Source organism: Pan paniscus, chromosome 18 (assembly GCF_029289425.2).
Source record: "Pan paniscus chromosome 18, NHGRI_mPanPan1-v2.0_pri, whole genome shotgun sequence".
Classification (NCBI taxonomy): Eukaryota; Metazoa; Chordata; class Mammalia; order Primates; family Hominidae; genus Pan; species Pan paniscus.
The window spans coordinates 79,499,178-79,521,333 of record NC_073267.2 but is presented as its reverse complement, the minus strand read 5'-3'; the positions used below and the strand labels follow the sequence as shown (position 1 = coordinate 79,521,333).

Genomic DNA, 22,156 nt, shown 5'->3' with positions numbered 1-22,156 from the left:
TTGCCCAGTTACCTTCTTTTTTTGGGGGATGGGGGTGGGGAGACAGCTCCTCACTCTGTCACTCAGGCGGGAGTTTAATGACGTGATCACTGCACCCTCGGACTCCTGGGCTCAAGCAATCCTCCTACCTCATTCTTCCAAAGAGCTGGGATTACAGGCACGAGCCACTGTGCCTGGCCCAATGTCTTTATTTTTTATTTATTTATTTATTTATTTTTTGAGCCACAGTTCCGCTCTTGTTGCCCAGGCTAGAGTGCAATGGCGCGATCTCGGCTCACCACAACCTCCGCCTCCCAGGTTTAAGTGATTCTCATGCCTCAGCCTCCCCAATAGCTGGGATTACAGGCATGCACCAACATGCCTGGCTAATTTTTGTATTTTTAGTAGAGACAGGGTTTCTCCGTGTTGGTCAGGCTGGTCTCGAACTCCCGACCTCAGGTGATCCACCCACCTCGGACTCCCAAAGTGCTGGAATTACAGGCGTGAGCCACCATACCCGGCCTCAGTTTCTTTATTCTTGTCCTTCCATCGACGTGGCCCCTATTTTTTTTTTTTTTTTTTTTTGAGACTAGTCTTGCTCTGTCACCCAGCGGGGAATGCAATGGTGAGATCTCAGCTCACTACAACCTCCACCTCCCGGGTTCAAGCGATTCTCCTACCTCAGTCTCCTGAGTAGCTGGGATTACAGGCATGTGCCACCACACCTGACTAATTTTTTGTATTTTTAGTAGAGACAGTGTTTCACCGTGTTGGCCAGGCTAATCTCAAACTTCTGACCTCAGGTGATCCACCCGCCTCGGCCTCCTGAAGTGCTGGGATTACAGGCATGAGCCATTTTCTTTCTGCCCAGCTATTTTTTTCGTATTTTTTGGCTAGACGGGGTCTCACCCTGTTGCCCAGGCTGATCTCAAACTCCCGTCCTCAAGCGATCCTCTTGCCTTGGCCTCCCAAAGTGCTGGCATTACAGGCATGAGCCACTGCACCTGGCCTTCGCTTTGAATTAAAGTGGCAGGCAGGAAGAAGCATCATCTCAAAAATTGATGGTGACAGCGGCAGCGACTACATCTAGCTTGTACAGGTGGCAGCTTCTGTCCCACTTCGGTGGTGCCAATTGTAGCTTCTGTGCCAGCAGAGCCTGTGGGGTCTTCACCTGGCCAGCTTTGCCCAATGGCCTCTTCCCGATTTGATTTTCTGACCCTTTCGAGCTCCTGGGAACTAGCCAGTACCTCTGACCAAGTCCCTTTCTGCTTAGAGTTGCCAGAATTAGTTTCTGTTGGTTAAAACTAAGAACCTTGATTCTTACAAAAATAGGACCAGGACTGGACAGAGCAAGAAGCCCCAAAGGAAACAGGAGCAATTGAAGGCTGGAAAGTGGCCAGAGGACAGTGAAAATCCAGCCGGTATGAAGGGACAGGACACCAGCAGCCCCATGGCACGCCCTGGCAAGACAGCTAATCCCATTGTCCCCGGGAACTAAGTACCCATCAAAGGCAAGGCTTTGGGGGACCTAATGGCTCCTGCCATAGAAGAGAATAAAGATTACACTGAAGTCGAGACCTGCTGGGCAGGGCGGTCATGTTAACAGCGCCACATAGCTTAAATGAAAAGACAAGCTCAGAATCCAAATTCTTGGCTCAAGGTATGGTTAGAAAACCCGAGTGTGCCTGGCCAAAATGGCGAAACCCCGTCTCTACTAAAAATACAGAAATTAGCCAGGTGTGGTGGCGGGTGCCTGTAATCCCAGGTACTTGGGAGGCTGAGGCAGGAGAATCGCTTATATCCAGGAGGCGGAGGTTACAGGGAGCTGAGATCACACCACTGCACTCCAGCCTGGGCGACAGAGTGAGACTTTGTCTCCAAAAAAAAAAAAAAAAAAAAAAAAAACCCAAACTCGAATGTGTTATTTTGCAGCTGAGAGAGCAGAAAAAACTGAAAACTTGATCCAATGGTTACAGAATGACCAAGGGGACCCACACCTTAAAAGGTCTTTATTTGGGAAAGAGTGAAATGTGGAGACCAGAGGCTATGAAAATTAGGCTGTGTGGAAAGATAGGGAAGCCTTAGGTACCTAGCCCCTCCCCTCCCCACCACCCTTGCCAGCCAAAGCTTCCTCTTTGTCACTCTGAAGATCCTAGTAGCAGGAACTCCCTTGCGGGCAGTTAGGTGTTCTATGTAGCTGAGGTATGACCTGCAGCGACGGCTGAGTCTGTTTCTACACTGCTATAAAGAAACATCCAAGGCTGGGTGCGGTGGCTCATGCCTGTAATCCCAGCACTTTGGGAGGCCGAGGTGGGCGGATCACCTGAGGCTTGGAGCACGAGACCAGCCTGACCAACATAATGAAACCCCCTCTCTACTAAAAATACAAAACTAGCTGGGTGTGGTGGTTCACGCCTGTAATCCCAGCTACTTGGGAGGCTGAGGCAGGAGAATAGCTTCAACCCGAGAGGCAGAGGTTGCAAAGAGCCGAGATCACGCCATTGCACTCCAACCTGGGCAACAAGAGCAAATCTCCATCTCAAAAAAACAAACACCGAGACTGGGTAACTTATAAAGAAGTTTAATTGACTCACAGTTCCACACGGCTGGGGAGGCTTCAGGAAACTTACAACCATGGAGGTAGGGGAAAGCAGACACCTTCTCCACAGGACGGTTACGAGGATGTAAGCACGAGAAAGAGGAACTGCCACGCTTTAAAACCATCAGATCTCGTGAGAACTCACTCACTGTCACGAGCACAGCATGGGGGAAACTGCCCCCATGATGCAAGTACCTCCACCTGGTCCATCCCTAAACCCGTGGGGATTGTAATTCGAGATGAGATCTGGGTGGGGACACAAAGCCTAACCATATGGGTGGGACAGATGGCAGTTATTTCCAGGGTGGGCTGTAGCCTCTTCCTCCACCCTACATCTCCTGTTTCCCAAGCTGGTAACCTGGATGCCCTGGGTGACCTAAGAAGCCATGTGCTAAAGATGTCAGGACCTCAGTCGGCCGGGGTTCCCCCTTCCCCATTTCAGTTGAGGGAGGAAGAGCCTTTCAAGAGCGAGAGCTAGCCAGCAGCTAGCATTTCCCTATGTAACACACCCTGTAATGACCCTGCCCCGAAGGAGTCTCCTTATAAGCCCTACCCCTCATTTTCTCCAGAATTAAATGACAAGTCACATCCCCGCAGGCCCCAGGGGCCAAATCTAGGAGGGTAATGAATCATCAAAAAACTCCAGGGGGAAGATACTGAATCACCAAAATAAACTAAAGATTTTGCTAATTGATATTGGCTTACTCACAGTACATGGTTGGCTAAAAAAATTTTTTAATTGATATTGGCAAAAATCTGGGAAGCTGATCTGAGAATGAATTCTGAGGGTGCAGGACGGGCGAGGGAGGAAGGGGATGCTAGATAGGGATGAATGTACTGATATTGAGGATTCCACAGGGACAGCTTGAGAAGCTGGGATTATAGGCGTGAGCCACAACGATAATGTAGTACTTTCAATGCTGAAATCAGGACAGTGCCAGGCAAACTCGGACAATTGGTCAACCTAGCTGTTAAGTAATAACTTGCTCTAAATCACAGTTATTAAGCGGCAGGGCCTGTATTCAAATGCAGGTGGGCTGACTTCAGATTCAAATTGTTTGCTTTTGCCAGTGGTTCTCAATCTTGAGCATGCAAACCTGGAGGCCTTGTTAAAATTCAGATAGCCCCATCTTCAGGGTCTCCAATTCAGTAGGTTGGGGCGGCCGAGAATTTGCCTAACCAGCTCCCTGGTGATGCTGAGGCTGCTGGACTGGGAAGACTGGGAACCAACTGAGAAGACCTTTGTATTTGGCTTTCTCACCTCCAGATAAGGGCTTTTTAACTTTTATTTTGTGAGACAAGGTCTCAATCTCTCACTCACGCTGAAATACAGCTTATGATCATGGTTCACTGCAACCTCAAACTCTTGGACTCAAGCAATCCTCTGCTTCAGCAATATGAATAAACATATTGGAGGCCAGGTGTGAGACTCCACCTCAAAAAAAGAAGTAAAGGAATAGGGCTGGGCGCGGTGGCTCACGCCTATAATCCCAGCACTTTGGGAGGCCAAGGCGGGCAGATCATCTGAGGACAGGAGTTCGAGACCACCTTGGCCATCGTGGTGAAACCCCCGTCTCTATTAAAAGTCCAAAAAAAAGAAAAGCCGGCATGGTGGTGGGCACCTGTAGTCCCAGCCACTCGAAAGCTGAGGCAGGAGAATCGCTTGAACCCAGGAGAAGGAGATTGCAGTGAGCCGAGATCACGCCACTGCACTCCAGCCTGAGCAAGAGCAAGAGCAAGACTCCCTGTCAAAAAAAAAAAAAGTAAAGAAATAAAACAACGGCTACTCCATAGAGCAGCCCCGAGGGCTGCTGGTTGCTCATTTTTATGGTTATTTATTGATTATATGCTAAAGAAGGGGTGGATTATTCATGCCTCCCCTTTTTAGACCATATAGGGTAACATTCTGGCGTTGCCATGGCATTTATAAGCTGTCTTGGCGCTGGTGGGAGTGTAGCAGTGAGGACGACCAGAGGTCATTCGCATGACCATCTTGGTTTTGGTGGGTTTTGGCCGCGGCTTCTTTACTGCTTGTGCCGACCTCTCATCTCATCCTGTGACTTAGAATGCCTCAACCGCCTGGGAACACAGCCCAGTAGGTCTCAGCCTCATTTTACCCAGCGCCTACTCAAGATGGAGTTGCTCTGGTTCAAAGGCCTCTAACAGAAGCTAAACACAGGTGGGGGCTTTCAAAGAAGCAGATCCAATGCCCACTGCCCTTCCTCACTCCCCTAATAGATGTAGGGCACCATGGACTTTTACAGACTGAAGGACATACTCTGGATGAGAATAGTTTACCCTATCAAGGAAAAGTAAGTTCCCCAGATGAAACACCACAGATAACAGGCATATTGTAAGTCAGGCTTTGTACGTTTTCCAAAACTCACTACAGGGATCCCCTTTGAGGTGCAGAATCTTGTATCACAATAATCACGATTCCTTTGCCAAGGCCTTTTGATGTCATGGTCCGTGTTTTTCTCCGGATCGTTGGGCATGCAGAGGCAGAAGGAGAGCCTGGCAGAGTGAATGACAAACGCAAGGGAGGCTGCAGAGGGGAGGGAGTGAGGGCGGCCCAGGGCCCAGCCCGGCGGGAGCCGCGGAAGAGAAGGACCAGCCAGCCAAGGGCGGGCGGCTCCAGAGGAGGCCCGGGACTCCCCAGTTTCCCAGCCTCTTCCACCCCAGGCGGATCCCTGCCCCGACGCTGATTCAGGGGGTCAAAGCCTCGGGCGGGGCGGACCGCGGCGGTGACTGGAGGCGCCCCAGTTTCTCTGGGTGTGGCCTGCGGACCCCCTCGGGAGCAGGTCGTCCCGCACCAGTGTCTGCCCCCGGCCCCCAGGGACACCTGCACCCGCCCCACTCACGACGGCGCGTCAGGTCCCCAACCAGGCGTGGGGCGGGGTGGGAAGGTCTCGGCTCGGCCGCCCCGCCTGTGCTGTCCCCACCGCCCCCCGGCCTCGGGCAGCGCGCGCCCGGGTCACCCACCTCCCGCGGGCATGCGCAGGGCGGCCCCTCCGGGCGCTGCGGCCGCGGCCCCGGCCAAGGGGCGGGTCCCGGGTCTGGGAGGAAGAGGCGCGGCTGCTGGCTGACCGGGGAACCAGACCGAGCCGGAGAGAGGGCCCGCCCGTCTCCCACCGGGCAGGAAGGCCTGGCGCTCGCAGGCGACCTTGTGCCAGTGCCCGGGCAGGGATCAGGGGGCTCAGCGCCTTCGCGGGAGGTAGAGAGAGCTGGGGGCATCTGTGTGATCACCCTGCGTAGGTCCGCGCTGAGCCAGGACACAGGACAACTGCCCGCGCCCGGTTAGACAGGCGAAGCCCTGGGAAGCAGTGGGAGAGGGAAAGACTGGGCCGGCGCGGGGCCGCATGCCTGTAACCCCAGCACTTTGAGAGGCCCAGGATGGCGGATCGCTTGAGCACGGGAGTTCGAGACCAGCCTGAGCGACATGGTGCAACCCCGTCCCTACAAAAAACACAAAAAATAGCGGGGCGTGGTGGTGCGGACCTGTGGTTCCAGCTACTTGGGAGGCTGAGGCAGGAGGATCGCTTGAGCCTGGGAGTTCGAGGCTGCAGTGAACCCTGATTGCACCCCTGCACTCCAGCCTGTATGACAAAGCGAGACTCTGTCTCAAAAAAGAAAAAAAATAGGGCCGGGCACGGTGGCTCACGCCTGTCATCCCAGCACTTTGGGAGGCTGAGGCGGGTGGATCACGAGGTCGGGAGATCGATACCATCCTGGGTAACACGGTGAAACCCCGTCTCTACTAAAAATACGGAAAAAAAAAATTAGCCGGGCGTGGTGGCAGGCGTCTGTAGTCCCAGCTACTCGGGAGGCTGAGGCAGGACAATGGCATGAACCTGGGAGACGGAGCTTGCAGTGAGCCGAGATCATGCCACTGCACTCCAGCCTGGGCGACAGAGCGAGACTCCGTCTCAAAAAAAAAAAAGAAAAGAAAAGAAAAGAAAAAAAATAAATAAATGACAGCCAGACTCACTGGGTTTGACTCCCAGCTGTATGATGTTATGCAAGTTAATCTCTCTGCCTTCATTTCTTCCGCTGTAAACTGGGATAGTGATAACCCCTTGTGGGTGATGTCTGAGGAGCTGGGTGAGGGAGCGGGACTGCACAGGCTCTGACTACCATTGGCCCTGGTGCGATGACACTCCGCCAGTGGGGGCAACACACACGTGTCGTCTCCCAGACATTCAGAGCAACTTCTATTAATACCCTGCCTGCCTGGGCCCCAGCCATGAGAACTGCCCCTCACTGAGGCAGAGTCTGGTCTTCCTCTTACTGGGGAGACCCAGAACTTCCACAGAGTGTCCTGGACCATGAAGGTGACCAGGAAAGGGAATAGGTGGGTGGAGGCCGCTGCAGTGAAGCCTCAGGCCCCCTCTGGTCTCTCCAGGGTCATCCTGGATCATCTGAATTTCCCTTTGAAATGAGCATGCACAGGTTCAGCTGATTCATAATTTAATACCCTGTGGGGTTCATGCCACAGGGAAGCTCCGCTGCCCCACAGGGTCTGGGCCAGGTGGAAGAGAGCAGCCTTTTTGGACCACTGGCGGGGTCCTCTCCTTCGGCATCTAATTGAAGCCCATCTTCCCAATCAAAAGCAGGCGAAGGGCCCCAGCTTCTTCTAACACTCACTCCCTGGCCCTCACTGGCCTCCCTGCCTCTCTCTGCCCAACTTCTGGCATTGTGCAAGGTCTGAGACCTCTTTGGACATGAGGCATGTGGTCTTAACCTGGCCCTTGTTCCAGACAGGTGGGCAGACAGGTAAGCAGAGCCGGTGCTCCCAGGGCAGGCAAGGGAGCCATGTGGTCAGGCCTCAGGACCCTGGGCCCCACCGGGAGATGTGCTCCTGGGCTGGAAGGAAGCAGAAGAGAGCAGGGCTCGGTGGCAGCCCAGGCAGTCCCAAGATGGCAGCCCTGCTGCACTCGGTCTGGAAGTGCCCATGGCCGTGGTCCCTGTGGCGCTCCAGGCCTTCATAGCAGAGGCTGCTGGGAGCTGGTGCCATGCTAGTTTTCACCTCTGCCTCCACCACAGTTCATGGGGCTCCCGGGAACACCAAGGAACCCAACAGGTTCCCAGGCAGCAGCTTTCATGACAGGAGAGGGTCCTTGGAGAAATCCCCTGCAGAGCTGTAGCTCTAGTCCTTCCTGCATGGCCTTGCTGTATGAAGCTGGGCCCGTCGTTGCCCCTCTGGGCTCAGGAGCCCACAGGTACAAGGCCATCAACAGGGCATCCTCTATGGCCCCGTGTGCCCAGACCCACTCTGAACCTGCCACCTAGATACCCTTGCAGGCTGGACCGGGTCAGCAGCACCCCCAGGGTCAGGGATCAGAGAAGGGGAGCCTCAGGAAGTCCCTCACCAAACTGGCAGATGTAACGGTTTCGGGTTTTGCAGCGCTGGTCGTTCCAGTTGAAGGCAGCTGAAGCCTGCAGCTCCACGCAGTTGCCAAACCTGCAGGCCAGGGTGTGGCGCTCAGGAGGCAAGAGTGAAGTCAGGGATCCGGGAGAGGCCTAAGCCCTCCACCCATCAGGACCCTGCATCTCAGGGGCTCCAGTGCCCCCACCTGCCGATGGGGCTGCTGGGAGCCAGGCCCGTCCCCAAGCCCCCAGCCCTGCTCCACTTCTCAGGGAAGCCCCTTCCTGGGGTAACAGCTCTGCCTACCCCATAGCAGCACTCAGCCACACCAGCCTGTGGGGATGGTGGGGACTGGAATAGACAGCCCACTTGAGAGGTACACCTGGGAACCCAACAAGGCCCAGACTTCCTCCAGGCAACAGGTCAGGGGCACAGGCCGGCTGCTGGCAAGGAGGGCTGGCTGAAATCGCTGGAGCCCTTGGTGGCCTCACAGCCGGACCACCTCCACCCTGGCCCTGGGCATTGCTGGGCTTTGAAGAGCAGGGTGGGGCCACGTGACCAGAGGGTTCTTGCTACAGGATGGCTGGTGGGTCTGCAGGTGCAGGGTTGTATTGTGAATGAGTGCAGGTGGGTGACAGGTAAGGAATGCTGGCATCAGTGTAACTGATGCAGGCAGAGGGCATGCAGAGGGAGGGGTGAGTGGATGAGAATTGGAGGGATGGAGTCACAGCCAGGGGACACTGGGGATGGACAGATGGATGGAGGCTTCCTGGGTCCCTCTCTCCCCCACGTGACGTGCCTTCCGGCTTGCATCTCCCTCACCCCACCACCGGCCCACACCAGCTGTGCCCACAACTCTCTGGCACCTGGGCAGGCACCAGGGAAGGATCAGACCCTCAAAGGGCCCAGCCAGGCAGCGGGATGGGGGGCTCCACCAGGCAGGCCCAAGTGAGAAGGAGGCCCAGGGGAGGGAGGCACCCCACACTTACCCGTGGTTGTCAGGCTGCCCAAAGGCAAAACTGGTGAAGGCCTGGTGCTCCCCTGTGGCCCAGCGGAAGGAGTCCTTGGCGGTCTTGTAGGTGAGCCCTGGGCCGGGGTAGTCAAGGTTGGCCCACTCAGACCCTGGAGTCTGCTGCCAGCTGCCTTTCTGGCCCCTCTTCCCAGCGCTGGCAGCCCCCATGTGCTCCCTACCTGGGCCCTCCCCGGGAAAGGGGGTGAGCAGCTGGCCCTGCTCTGGGCTCCAGGCCCTCAACACACCCTTGCCATCTGCTGGCAGCCGCCATGGCCCAGGGTTCCTGCAGCAGGGTGGGGCATCACAACCCCTTACTCACCATACCCCCAATCAGCTGGGCACTCACCGATCCAGAAGTTCCTGGTCTCGAAGTCACTGTCAATCACCTCGTTGGTGGTCTCCAGGTGGCCCAGATAGAAGGCAAGGATGTCCTGCACTTTCTGGCTCTTGATCTGGGCCAGCACCCCGCCTTTCCTCTGTAACCCCACCCTGGGTCACACAGGCAAGGCTCCCAGAGCCCAGGCTGCCCCTTCCTGCCACCCCTGCCCATGGCCTAAGATGCCATGTGTGTGTGCTGGCCGGGCTATCATCACCCCCAGCCCGCACAGCCTCCCTTCCAAGAGCAGGGGTCCCTTCTGCTCCCGTCTGCTTCTCTTCTCCCTGTGCACAGGGGCGCGACCAGCAGCCCACAAGCCCAGGCAAGGTCTGGCCCCTGAGGAGGTTCTGTTTCACCTGCACAGTGTCTTAAATATATCCGAGTTGATTGCCAACCCCAGTAATTAATTGTGGTTTTGAGAGTTGCCAGTGGAAGTCTGGGTTGCTGGTTTTCTTGAACAACCCCAAGCTCTGGCCACCCTGACCTTGCATTCCTGCAAGGCAACCAGTGGCTGGAACTCCCTTAGATAGAGATTGGTCTTGACCTTGGCCCCTCAGGTCAATAAGTGACCTCCTGGCTTCTATGAGCCTTGGAGTCCACGACCCCTGCTTTATGCTGATGAATAGGGTGAGGTCAGAGACATTGAAGGAACCACCTCTCACTCCAGGGTCCCTGCATTAAGACCCTCACTTGAGGCCCTAGGGGGTTCCTAGGAAGCTAGGGGTGACTGTCACCTGACATTTCATCCTGGCTCTGTAATAGGTGTCTGCCTCTGAAGACACCATGAAGCAGTCTCCGTCGATCCTCAGGTCACAGGTGTGGAAGGGAAAATGCACCTTGGCTGGGGTAGGGGAGCCTGAGTTTGTGTGTGGACTTCAGAATCCCTGCCCTTTCCTGCCCTGCTGGGGAGCTAAGCTCAGGGTGCCCCTTCCTCTGGCCACCTGCTCCAAAAGAGTGGGTGGTGAGGGTCAGGAGTGAGCTGGTAAGTTGGAATATTGAGCTTGCTCTCTCTCAAAAGAAAAAAAAATCCATGGTTTATAGCATTTGCCAATTTCTTTGGTGTAAATATCCATGCTGTGGCCAGTTTCAAGATCTCAACGTGTTGTCACTGAATGAGTTGGAAAGAGAGGCACACAGCGGGCTCCTGGGAGCTGATGCCCCATTGAAGGGGGGTCTTGAGAGGAGCTGGCTCTTTGGGGGCCCTGGGGCAGGACTCACTGGCACACTGGGCTCCCCCGTAGCCGATGTCACAGACGCACGAGCACTCCTCCTCCCGGAACCTGCCGTGCACACACTGCAGGCTGCACCTCACTGCCAGGGCACGGCAGTGGGGCAGACGCTCAGCCCCCAGCCTTCTGGACCCCACGCTGCCCCCCAAAGGCCTCGAACATCCAGGGAATGCCAACCACAGCAAGAATACCCCTCCCAGAGACAGAACCCACCAAGGCTTCCGATTGCTGGCACGCCTGGTGTCTTTGGTTTGGTCCCCATTGCAGAGTGAGGCATATTGGAGTTTGGGAGGTGACCTGCCCATGGTCACAGAGTGGGTTAGGGTAGAGGGGCAGTAGGGCAAGAATCCACTTCTGGGTCCTAATTCTGTCCTCCTCCCAGAGCCTAAGGGGCTGAACCTGATTTCACTTTGAATCTCCTGCACAGCTCAGGGTCTGGCAAACAGCTAGTGCTCAGTGAATGCTTGTTGAAAGAATGTATGCAGTGGGCAGACTCAGGGAGTACACAGTCAGCACCTCTGACACCCTTGAGACTCTCAGGAAGTGTAGCAGCCCTAGGACCTGCCACGAGAGCAGGGCTGGGCACACCCAGGCTCCAGTGCCCTCACCTTGGCAGTATCTGCCCGTGTAGCCAGGGGGACAGTGGCAGTGGCAGGTGCTGATGTTGAGACGTCCATGGTTCTGGCAGCTCATGCGACAAGGATTCCTGGGGACCTCTGGTCAGAGGAGGAGGGGACTCTGAGAAAAGGGTCTCCTCCCAGCAGGCCAGGCAGGAGACTCCCTGGGTGCTAAGGGCCAGGGCTTCTGGGACAGCCCAGTAGGATGCTACCACCCCCACCCCAGGGTCACCAGACTGAGCCCTCATGCACTTACCACAGAGCCCCCCTGCTTGGTCCCAGGCTTTGAAGCAGCCTGAGACACTGGCTGTGCAGAGCGAACACCAGGCACCGTTCTTATAGGGGACGATTGTCTTCCCATTGACCTCCCAGTTGCCTCTGTGAGGACGAGCAGGCACCACAGGGTGTGGGAGGGCCTGGCCTTGGGCAAGGCAGTGGCAGGGCCCTGCTGCCTGCCCCCCTGGCCCCTTCAGCTCCTGCGGCCAGGCCAGGGAGTCAGGGAGCTGGGTGAGATAGGGAGATTCCCTGGGAGAGAAGAGATGGCCTCCAAACCAATCCTGGACAAACTCCCTGATACCAGGACCAGTATCCAGGAAGGGACATCCGCAGAGCAGCACCTTCCACGTGGCCAGAATCTTTAGCACCCTCTGCCTTTCCTCTCCTCCCCTCTCCCACCAAGGGTGCAGAGCAAGGCATCAGGGACTTTACTTTCGGGTGGATGGGTGGGAATCTCACCCTCAGTGAAAGCACCCCTCCCTGTCTCCCAGACATCCCAGCAGAGGGTGTAGCAGGGCTTACCCGGGGGAGTAGGCACAGACAAAGGCTTCTATCGCTGCCTGGCCTGCAGAGCACAGGTGCCGCCCACAGCCCAGCTGGCTTGAGGTGGCCCACACGAGCTACAGGAGACACAGGGGATCAGAAACCCTATTGTGAACCACCCCTGGGGAGGGGGACACAGCTTTCGCTATCATCCAGGTGAACAGAGGGCTCCCTTACCTCCTCGAGGGCTCAGGAGCAGCAGCTGTCCTGGGCAGGGGTAGAAGCATGGGTGGGAATAGTTCAGGAAGGCTTTTTTATTTATTTATTTGTTTATTTATTTTTGAGATGGAGTTTTGCTCTTGTTGCCCAGGCTGGAGTGCAATGGCCTGATCTTGGCTCACCACAACCTCTACCTCCTGGGTTCATGTGATTCTCCTGCCTCAGCCTCCCGAGTAGCTAGGATTACAGGCGACTGCCACCATGCCCGGTTAATTTTTTTGTATTTTTAGTAGAGACAGGGCTTCTCCATGTTGGTCAGGCTGGTCTTGAACTCCTGACCTCAGGTGAACTGCTTGCCTCGGCCTCCCAAAGTGCTGGGATTATAGGTGTGAGCCACCGTGCCCGGCCTAGGAAGGCTTTCTTAGTTGAGAGGGGGATGGAGAGGGGAGGTACCTGAAATGAGGGGAGATTGTTGATGGGTGGAGGGGAGTAGCCAAAAAAAGACTGGAACATCAAGGGCCTTGTGACTGCATGGTGACCACAACCATTCATTTCTTGCGCTAGGCCACTCCTTTAAATGTGACTCTGCAGCTTTTTGCAGCAAAGAGAGGTGTCTCTTTCCTTGCTCCTTGAATCTGGCTGGCTCTGTAACTGGTTAGGCCACCAGAATGCCACAGAAGTGATACTGAGCCAATTTTGAACCTAGGCCTTAAGATACCTTGCCATTTCCACTCATTCTCATAGAACCATGCTCAGTCACCACATGAACAAACTCAGTATAGCCTGGTGGAGTTTGGAAGGCCTCATGGAACAGAGATGAACCATTAGAGGCCTTTTTGCACAGCCAGCTCCCAGCCGGCCCCCTAGTTGATTGCAGGTGTATGAGTGGGCCCAGCCAAGACCAGAAAACCTCCCTGCTGAGCCCAACCCAAGTGGCTGACCTGCAGAATCATAAGCTGCTAAATTTTGGGGTAGTATGTCATGAAATAAAAGCTAATGGATACAGGTCTGCAAACCAGTTTAAAGTCTTAGAATCAGCAACAGCTTGGAAATAGCACAAATGGGCAATATATAAGAAGAGTGAAACAAACTCTCCAGTAGAGACTAAAAATGACATGTACAAGACTGGCTTGTAGCAGGCAGATGTGAACATGTGATCATATACATGTATCCAACACTTAAAGAATATGTGTCGTTTTTAGGAATGCATGGGACTTTTGCAAACCACAAAGGAGGACCACACATTAGACCACTAAGCAAGTTTCAACGAATAGCAAAGAATCAGCACATCCTACAGGCCACATTCTATGAATTCAATGCAATGAAATTTAAAGTAAATAATTTACAAGTAAATAGAGAAGATAACATAGTTTAGAAACTTAAAGATACACTTCAAAATCTAAAACAACATCATGGCCAGGTGTGGTGGTTCACATCTGTAATCCCAGCACTTTGGGAGGCTGAGTTGGGTGGATCATGTGAGTTCAGAAGTTCAAGATCAGCCTGGCCAACATGGCAAAACCCCGTCTCTATTACAAATACAAAAAATTAGCCAGGCATGGTGGCACACACCTGTAGTCCCAGCTACTCCAGACCTGAGGTGAGAAGATCACCTGAGCCCAGGAAATTGAGGCTGCAGTGAGCTGAGATTGCACCACTGCACTCCAGCCTGGGCGACAGAGCCAGACCATGTCTCAAAACAAACAAAAACATCATGACTGGAAATAGAAAAAACATCAAAACTTATTGGATGCAGCTGAAATCATTTAAAGGGAAATTTATAGCTTTAAATGTATATAGTAGAAACAAAAAAAGATTTAAAATTAATGATCTAAACATTCACATCAAGAAAATTAGAACAATAATAGAGGCTGGGTATGGTGGCTCAAGCCTGTAATCCCAACAGTTTTGGGAGGCCGAGGCAGGTGGATTACCTGACGTCAGGAGTACTAAAAATACAAAAATTAGCCAGGTGTGGTGGCAGGCGCCTGTAATCCCAGCTACTCAGGAGGCTGACGCAGGAGTATCTCTTGAACTGGGGAGGCGGAGGTTGTAGTAAGCTGTGATCGCACCACTGCACTCTGGCCTGGGCAACAGAGCAAGACTCTGAATCAAAAAAACAAAAACAAAAACAAAACAAACAAAAAACAACCACCACCAACAAAACAGAGTTAGGTTTTTCACACCTTTGAGTTTGACAAAACTTAAGGAGCCAAGGCTGGGCACAGTGGCTCACACCTGTAATCCCAGCACTCTGGGAGGCCGAGGCAGGCGGATCATGAGGTCAGGAGGTCAAGACCATCCTGGCTAATATGGTGAAACCCTGTCTCTACTAAACAAAATACAAAAAAATAGCCGGGTTTGGTGGCGTGTGCCTGTAGTCCCAGCTACTAGGGAGGCTGAGGCAGGAGAATGGTGTGAACCCAGGAGGCGGAGCTTGCAGTGAGCTGAGATGGCACCACTGCACAGTAGCCTGTGCGACAGAGCAAGACTCCGTCTCAAAAAAAAAAAAAAAAAAAAAAAAAATTAAGGAGCCAGAAGATCTTCGGGAAGCGGGAACTGGTTTGCTGGTCTGCACAGTTGGTGTAAGCACTTTAGCAACACCTAGTTGTAGGGGCACATGTTCTTTTTTTTTCTGAGCTAGGGTTTTACTCCTGCTGCCCAGGCTGGAGTGCAATGGCACAATCTCAGCTCACTGCAATCTTCACCTCCCAGGCTCGAGCAATTCTCCTACCTCAGCCTCCCAAGTAGCTGGAACTACAGGCGCACACCATCACACCTGGGTAATTTATGTATTTTTTTGTAGAGGCAGGTTTTTGCCATGTGGCCCAGGCTGGTCTCGAACTCCCAGGCTCAGGCAATCCTGCCACCTTGGCCTCCCAAAGTGCTGGGATTACAGGCGTGAGCCACCGCACCCAGCCTTGTATAATATTTAAACATGCACAACCCACTTGCGCAGGTAGTAGAGGTATTAAATATTTCCTGGGATTTTGCTTGTGTTTTTCAGTGCATCTGAAGAGCGCCAGGTGTGTGTAGAAGACCCTCAACAAATATTTGTTGAATGAAGAGAAAAAATGGAAACTTGCTTGGCAGTGATGCTCCTGAACTTTGGGAAGATTCCCTCCAGGGAGGGACAGCGGGAAAAGGGGAGGAGCAGGGCTTTAGTTTAGTAGCATCTTCTAAACCTAGGTAGTGGGTAAGAGTGGGGCCGTTTTAAATTTACGTTTGAGGCTGGGTGCGGTGTCTCACACGTGTAATCCCAGCACTTTGGGAGGCCCAGGCAGGTGGATCACTTGAGGTCAGGAGTTTGAGACCCAGCCTGGCCAACATGGTGAAACCCTATCTCTACTAAAAATACAAAAATTAGTGGGGTGTGGTGGCTCGTGCCTGTAGTCCCAGCTACTTGGGAGGCTGAGGCAGGACAGTCACTTGAATCTGGGAGGCAGAGGTTCTAGTGAACCGAGATCAAGCCATTGCACTCCATCCTGGGTGACAGAACAAGACTTCGTCTCAAATAAATAAATAAATACGTTTATGTTTGAAATTATTTATATTTCGGATTGAAAAAAAGTGGCTTAGGCCAGGCATGGTGGCTCACGCCTGTAATCCCAGCACTTTGGGAGGCTGAGGCAGGCAGATCATTTGAGGTCAACAGTTCAAGACCAGCCTGGCCAACATGGTGAAACCCTGTCTCTACTAAAAATACAAAAAAATGAGCTGGGTGTAGTGGCGCACACCTGTAATCCCAGCTACTTGTGAGGCTGAGGCACAAGAATCGCTTGAATCTAGGAGACGGAGGTTGCAGTGAGCTGAGATCACGCCACTGTACTCCAGCCTGGGGTGACAGAGTGAGACCATGTCTCCAAAAAAAGAAAAAATGTGGCGGGGCACAGTGGCTCACGCCTGTAATCCCAGCACTTTGGGAGGCTGAGGTGGGTGGATCACTTGAGGCCAGGAGTTCAAGACCAACCTGGCCAACGTGGTAAAACCCCATCTCTACTAAAAGTATAAAGCCATTAGCCAGGCCTGGTGGCACATGCCTGTAGTCCCAGCTAGTCAGGAGGCTGAAGTACAAGAATCACTTGAGCCCAGGAGGCAGAGGTTGCAGTGAGCCGAGATCACGCCACTGCACTCTAGCCTGGGCGACAGAGCAAGACTCCGTATCAAAAAAAAAAAAGTAAAACTAAACCAATTGGAGGAAAAGGAATCCCAACATTTAGGACCAACTGCAGCCTCTTCTGAGATGGCCCAGTGGAAGTCTGTATCTGGGAGCTGGCACGCTGGCCTCACCTGCAGCACACTCACCTGTGTGTAGTGGGTGCAGGTGGCGTTGCGAGCACACTCTCCTGCCACGTGGCTGTACCGCTGCCCCTCTGCAAACCATAGGCTGACCACTTCGACAAAGGACGCCAAGCCCGCAGGCAGCAGCTGCATGTTCCAGCCCACTTGCAGGGTGCGCCACGGGCCGGACGCCAGGCTTGGGGTTGGGGTTCCACAGAGGGCTGCCCTGGCTTGAGCCAGTTGGGCCAGGCTGTCACTCCAGTCCTGGGGGCAGCACAAACAGACATCTGTGGGAGGCCTTTGACTGCTGGGCCAGGCCTCAAAGATTCAACTCCCCTGCCATCTCTGAGCATCCACCGGGTGCCAGGTCAGGTGGCAAAGAGAGCACTGGATGAGGAGTCCTGCTGGAGGAAGCACTGGTGTTGTCTGATGTCCCTCCAGGAGGAGCCCGGCTCCTCTCACGACTGAGCCTCCATCTCCAAATCCTGTCGTGGGCATCCTTCGGCCCTGCCCAGGCAGTGGGACCCGCTCCTCCTGTCTTTCTCCCATCTGGTCATGTGAGCAGTGCCCACGCGTTGCAGACTGGTTCTGTGTTTGGGCCCTGGCCATTGTCAGAAAGGCTCCACTTCTCCCACCCGGCCACGCTGCCCTCCTGTGATGCAAAAAGCCCTACAGCCACGCCTCTCTGCCCTAGTCTCCTGCCCCCAGGAGCCTGGCCTCATATGCTCCCCACCACGCACAGCTGACCCCGCCCCCTCCCTCTTCCTTTTTTTTTTTTTTTGAGACAGAGTCTCACCCTGTCGCCCAGGCTGGAGTGCAGTGGAGAAATCCCGGCTCACTGCAACCTCCGCCTCCCAGGTTCAAGCAATTCTCCTGCCTCAGCCTCCCAAGCAGCTGTGATTACAGCCATGTGACACCACGCCTGGCTAATTTTTGTATTTTTAGTAGAGACGGGGTTTCACCATGTTGGCCATTGCTGGTCTCAAACTGCTGACCTTAGGTGATCTGCTTGTGTCAGCCTCCCAGAGTGCTGGGATTACAGGTGTGAGCCACCGTGCCCAGCCCCCTCCCTCTTCTTAAACCAGGGGCCTGGCAATCACCACCCCTGGGTGACTCGGTGCAGTCCCCTGATCTCCCGAGACTCCCTGAGCTCATCTGTAAACGGAGCAGGGAGGTGCCTGCAGGATAGGACTCACAAGCACTGAGTAGATGCAGGGAGGGGGGCCCCTCGGGGCTGCACCCCAAGCCAACTTCATCCTGCACTAATGTCCATCGGGGTTTTACCTCTGATGAAGGCTGGGGCCAGGAGCTGGGGGCTCCCCGGGGTCCCTCAGCAGCCCTCCACCCCCACAAGACCTTCAGTCTCCACTGTGTCCAAAGAAGGGGTGCCCTGGAGCCCTAGAGGCCCGGAGGGTGCTCGGGGCCGGGCCACGAGGGAGGCTGAGCCATGGAGCTCCATTTGCACCTTTATGGAAATGAAGTTTTCTAGGACTTTGACAAAAGGGCCCTGGAAAGGGTGCCAGCTGCCAGCCAACGACCACCGCAGCCCCTCCTGGGGTCCCAGGCAGGAGTATCCAACCACGGAGGTCACAGCTGGGAGCACCCCTGGTTGCCCAGGGTCTGAGCCTGAGGAGAGGCAGAGCCACTCAGGGCTGGGAATGGGGGAGAAGCGACCCCCCGCATTTAGCCACCCCACCCCCACCTCCTGGGAAACTGACCCTAGAGTGCTCAAGGTCGCCACCGTGGCCGCCTGCCTTGGAGGAGTTCATGGGAAGCAGCCATGGGTAACCCTCCCGCCCCCACCACCCTGCCCTGGCTCCCTGGCCTGCTAACATGGGCTGGGGCTGCTGGAGTCCCAGACAATGGGGGGCAGCGTTTCTGAGCCTCCAGATGACAGTCCCAACCCCGCAGCCCCAGCCGGGCTGGTGGGGAACTCTATACCCCCGACCCCCGGCCCCTGCTGAAAATGTGGAAAATGTGGACGAGTGAGTGAGCAGAGAACACGGGCAAGGCCTGTCCTAGTGGCTCAGATAAGCTCAGGAGGAGGCGCCGGGCCCTGGCCGCACAGAAGCCCCTCCCCAGCCCAGCACCACCTTCTCCCTCCCTGGCCCGGCCGCCCATCCTGCAGGGCTCCTCGTGAAGCTCCCCTTCCCTGGAGGAGGGGATCCGGCTCCTCCTGTGGCTCCTGGTCTCTGTGGCAACAAGATGCCAGGGAAGGCCCAAGGTCCTGCCCTTCAGGCGAGTGGGAGCCAAGGGGCCCGACCTCCTGAACTGAGGGTGGGGGGTTAAGAAACTGCAGAGACCCCCAGCAACCAGGGCCTCCGTCCCTCAGGGACAAGGTGGCTGGCTGTGCCTGCCCACCCTGGTCAAGTTGAAGGGCACCTGGACAGGCGTGGCCTCCTGAGCCGCCCTCTGGGGTCCGCGCCTCCGGCCACCCCCCTGGCAGAGCCCAGCTGGGTCGGGTACTCACCAGCCTCCGCATGTCAGCCGCAGGGGGCTGGACCCAGCTGCGCAGGCGGTTGTGCAGGGAGAGGAGCAAGAAACTCTCCTTCCTGTTCAGGGCTGGGGTGGAGAGAGAAGGTCAGGCAGCCCGAGGATGGGGGGACCTGAACCCAACACACGGCAAAATAAGCATGTGTCCCTGCCCTTGGAAAACAAGATGGGAGAGGAGTGTGGTGGGTGCAGGGGACGTGGGGCATAGCAATGGAGCGAGGCTGAGAGAGAGACCAGGTACAGCAGGCGTGGGCTGAGTGCTGGGGTTGGGGTGGTGGGAGGGAACAGCGGTGGGGGCTGGGTGTAGGGGGGCCAGCCCTGGCTCCCAGCAGGCCCCTGTCTGGGGCTCCTCTGGGCCACTGAGTTTCTCCAGGCCCCAGCCACAGCATTCCTCGGGCGTTCCTCCTTGACCCCAGCCCTGGCCCTCCTTCCTCCTCCTTCCTCCCCAGTCCAGCATCCACCCCTGACCGCCCCCGGGCTGTCCCAGGGCTTCCTCATTAAACCACCCGCACGGCCTGGGGCTCAGGCCTGGGACCGGGCTTCCAGAAGTCTCCTAGCACCCACTCCTCAGAGCTCGTAATGGTGCCTCCACCTACCTCCTCACCAGGTGTCCCTTACCTCCGGCCATCGGAGCCTGCTCCTGCAGCTGGGGTGGCCACACCTCTGCCCAGGTGGTGCCAAGGAGGGCCAGGAGCACAGCCAGGAGATGCCCCCGGCCAGGGGAGGTCTCTGGATGCAACATGGGTCTGTTGGGCCCGTCAGGCGCTCCGTGCACAGCCTGGCTCAGCCACCCGGCTTGTTTCTCAGGCTGGATGGAGCTATTCACAATCTCCAAGAGTCAGGCTGGGCTGGTGGACAAAAGAGGGAGGCTGGTGAGTGAGTAATCAGTGTGTCCAAACAGCCTCCTGTTGGCGCTGGCATGAAAAGAGACAACTCCAGGGGATGCCTGCCTGCTCCGGCCTCGGCCTGGCCAGCCCGCCCCCGACAGCAGGCAGAGTGGTGTGCACTGACCCGCGGCCCCTGCTAATCATTGTGGGATTATTAGCACCCTTGGGGAGCCCCCAGAGACCCCGCTGATTGGCCCGCGGACATTCCAGTGCTGCAGATTAGTGACCGATGGCCGTGTCCTGGCTGAGACAGTGTCCTCCGAGCCCACTGATGGCTTCCGCTCCCCAGCCCCGGGCCCTGGGAGCAGGACCTCGGCTATGGTCCTTCTGGTGAGCAGGAACTGGGCAAGACCCCAGGGGAGTTCTTTCGTTTCTTGGGAAGCTCGTCCCAACCCCCTAGCCATGAATTAAACATAGGCAAGAGGTAACCGCACACCAGAGGGGTGCAATCTGTGGGCTCAAAGGGGGGTGGGCTGAGGCCGCACCTGCACGAGGAAAAGGGTGCCTTAGGAAAGTCTGTCTGGGCAGGGTCGGGGGCTGGGCCCAGCCCCGGTGCCCACCACCCTCACCCACATGACTACAGGCCAGGGGGGGAGTGAGGCAGGAGGAGTCAAAGCAGGCAGGGACCAGAGCACGTGATGCCCTGGGCTGACTCCAGTCCTGCTGGGATCACGTCCGCCTTTAGAAAAACAGGTGGCGTAGCAGGTGGGCAGCACGTTGCCATGATGTGCCGTGGCCCGGCCGTGGCTGGCGTGATCCCACCAGAGTGAGCTGGAGCAGATCTGCACCATGGGCCAAGTTTCTCAGAAAATACATGGCTTCCTGCGGGCTGCAGCCTAATGCCCACGTTCCTCTCAGGGCAGACCAAAGGTTATTCAACCAGGGCAAAGGACAGCCTTGCAAACCAACTACGTCCTCCTTCTGGAGTTTGTGTGACCCCTGGCCCCTGAGCCCACACCCTCTCGGAGCGGGGTTCCAACTCCGTGGAAGCTCTGCTGAGATGCAGGTAGGGTTGGCTTTCCTGGGGAAACACCAGTGGAATGTGGCTATCGTCATGGGTGCCAGGGATGGGGATGAGGCCAGGCATACAGGCCATGAAGGCAGTCTGGAACTGCGTGTCCCCTACAATACCTAGGGGCTCAGGAGTTTCTTCTCCCTCAAACAGAAACCCGGCACCCTCAGGGTCACTGCGTGTGGGTCCTAGCAATGCTTAATAGCTACCTGTTTTTTGATGTATTTTTATTTTTATTTTTTAGACAGTTTCACTCTGCCACTCAGGTTGGAGTGTTATAATCTCAGCTCACTGCAGCCTTGACCTCTTGGGCCCAAGTGATCCTCCCACCTCAGCCTCCCAAGTAGCTGGGACCAGGTGTGTGCCACCATGCCTGGCTAATTATTATTATTTTTTTTGGTAGAGACAGGATTTCATCGTCTTGCCTAGGCTGGTCTCCAACTCCTGGGCTCAAGGGATCTTCCCACCTTGGCCTCCCAAAGTGCTGGGGTTGCAGGCATGAGCCACCACACCTGGCCAAGCCACCTGTGTTTATGGAGTTCACAAAGCCTGTTTGCATGTGTGAGTTCAAGTTATTGCCACAAGAACCTGGTGCAGTAGCAGATGGGATGCCCGTCGTGTAGATGAGGAAACGGGCTTAGTGTGTCTAAAGGGCTTGTCCAAGGTCACTCAGCGAGTGCGTGGAGCATCCCAGCTAATCCAAGGTCTCTGCCTTCCCATTCCCAATGCTTTAATTCACATCCTGATCTTTCCCAGTGCAGTTTCCACAGCTCTGCTATGCCGGGTGATAAAAGACCCACTTCCTACAATTGGGCTTCCATAGCAAACACGGCCAGTTGGCCCATATAGTATGATGCCAGGCACTTGGGACAGGTGGGAGAAAAAGATATTTTGGGGATTAGGGTGGAGCAACTTTTGAAGGGTCCCATGGCCCTGGCTCACTGCAAGAAGAGTCCCAGGCCGGGTGTGATGGCTCATGCCTGTAATCCCAGAACTTTGGGAGGCCAAGGCAGGCGGATCACTTGAGGTCAGGAGCTCGAGCCCAGCCTGGCCAACATGGTGAAATCCTGTCTCTACTAAAAATACAAAAATTAGCTGGGCAGGGTGGTGGGTGCCTGTAGTCCCAGCTACTCGGTAGGCTGAGGCAGGAGAATTGCTTGAATCTGGGAGGCGGAGGTTGCAGTGAACCAAGATGGCACCACTGCACTCCATCCTGGGCAACAGAGCGAGACTCTGTCCCACCCCCGACCCCTCAAACAAAAAAAAAAAAGAGTCCCAGGAGAGCAAGGTTCATGGGCCAGAAGAGAAGCTGAGTGGATAAAAGATCA

At 55.4% G+C, this 22,156-nt stretch overlaps 1 protein-coding gene across 5 annotated transcripts; it reads right to left on the bottom strand.

Moving 5' to 3' along the window:
* Positions 1-7,028: 7,028 nt before the first annotated feature.
* LOC117976274 (C-type lectin domain family 18 member A) lies at positions 7,029-21,569 on the bottom strand. Of its 5 annotated transcripts, none has more exons than XM_055100414.2 (13): positions 20,302-21,569; positions 19,548-19,777; positions 18,907-18,998; positions 16,461-16,700; positions 11,976-12,073; positions 11,434-11,555; positions 11,169-11,276; positions 10,550-10,642; positions 10,066-10,172; positions 9,302-9,353; positions 8,933-9,029; positions 7,948-8,059; positions 7,029-7,441 (listed from the first exon to the last, which is right to left on the bottom strand). In XM_055100414.2, exons 2-13 carry the CDS (start codon positions 19,669-19,671, stop codon positions 7,397-7,399), a joined length of 1,290 nt encoding a protein of 429 aa, XP_054956389.1. In that variant the 5' UTR covers positions 19,672-19,777; positions 20,302-21,569; the 3' UTR covers positions 7,029-7,396. The 5 variants fall into 5 exon arrangements, with proteins under 5 accessions (XP_054956389.1, XP_034796473.3, XP_054956388.2 ...); XM_034940582.3 differs by having other exon boundaries at positions 9,302-9,431; positions 20,302-21,560; XM_055100413.2 differs by having other exon boundaries at positions 7,948-8,039; positions 9,302-9,431; positions 20,302-21,539.
* Between the last annotated feature and the right edge of the window lie 587 nt (positions 21,570-22,156).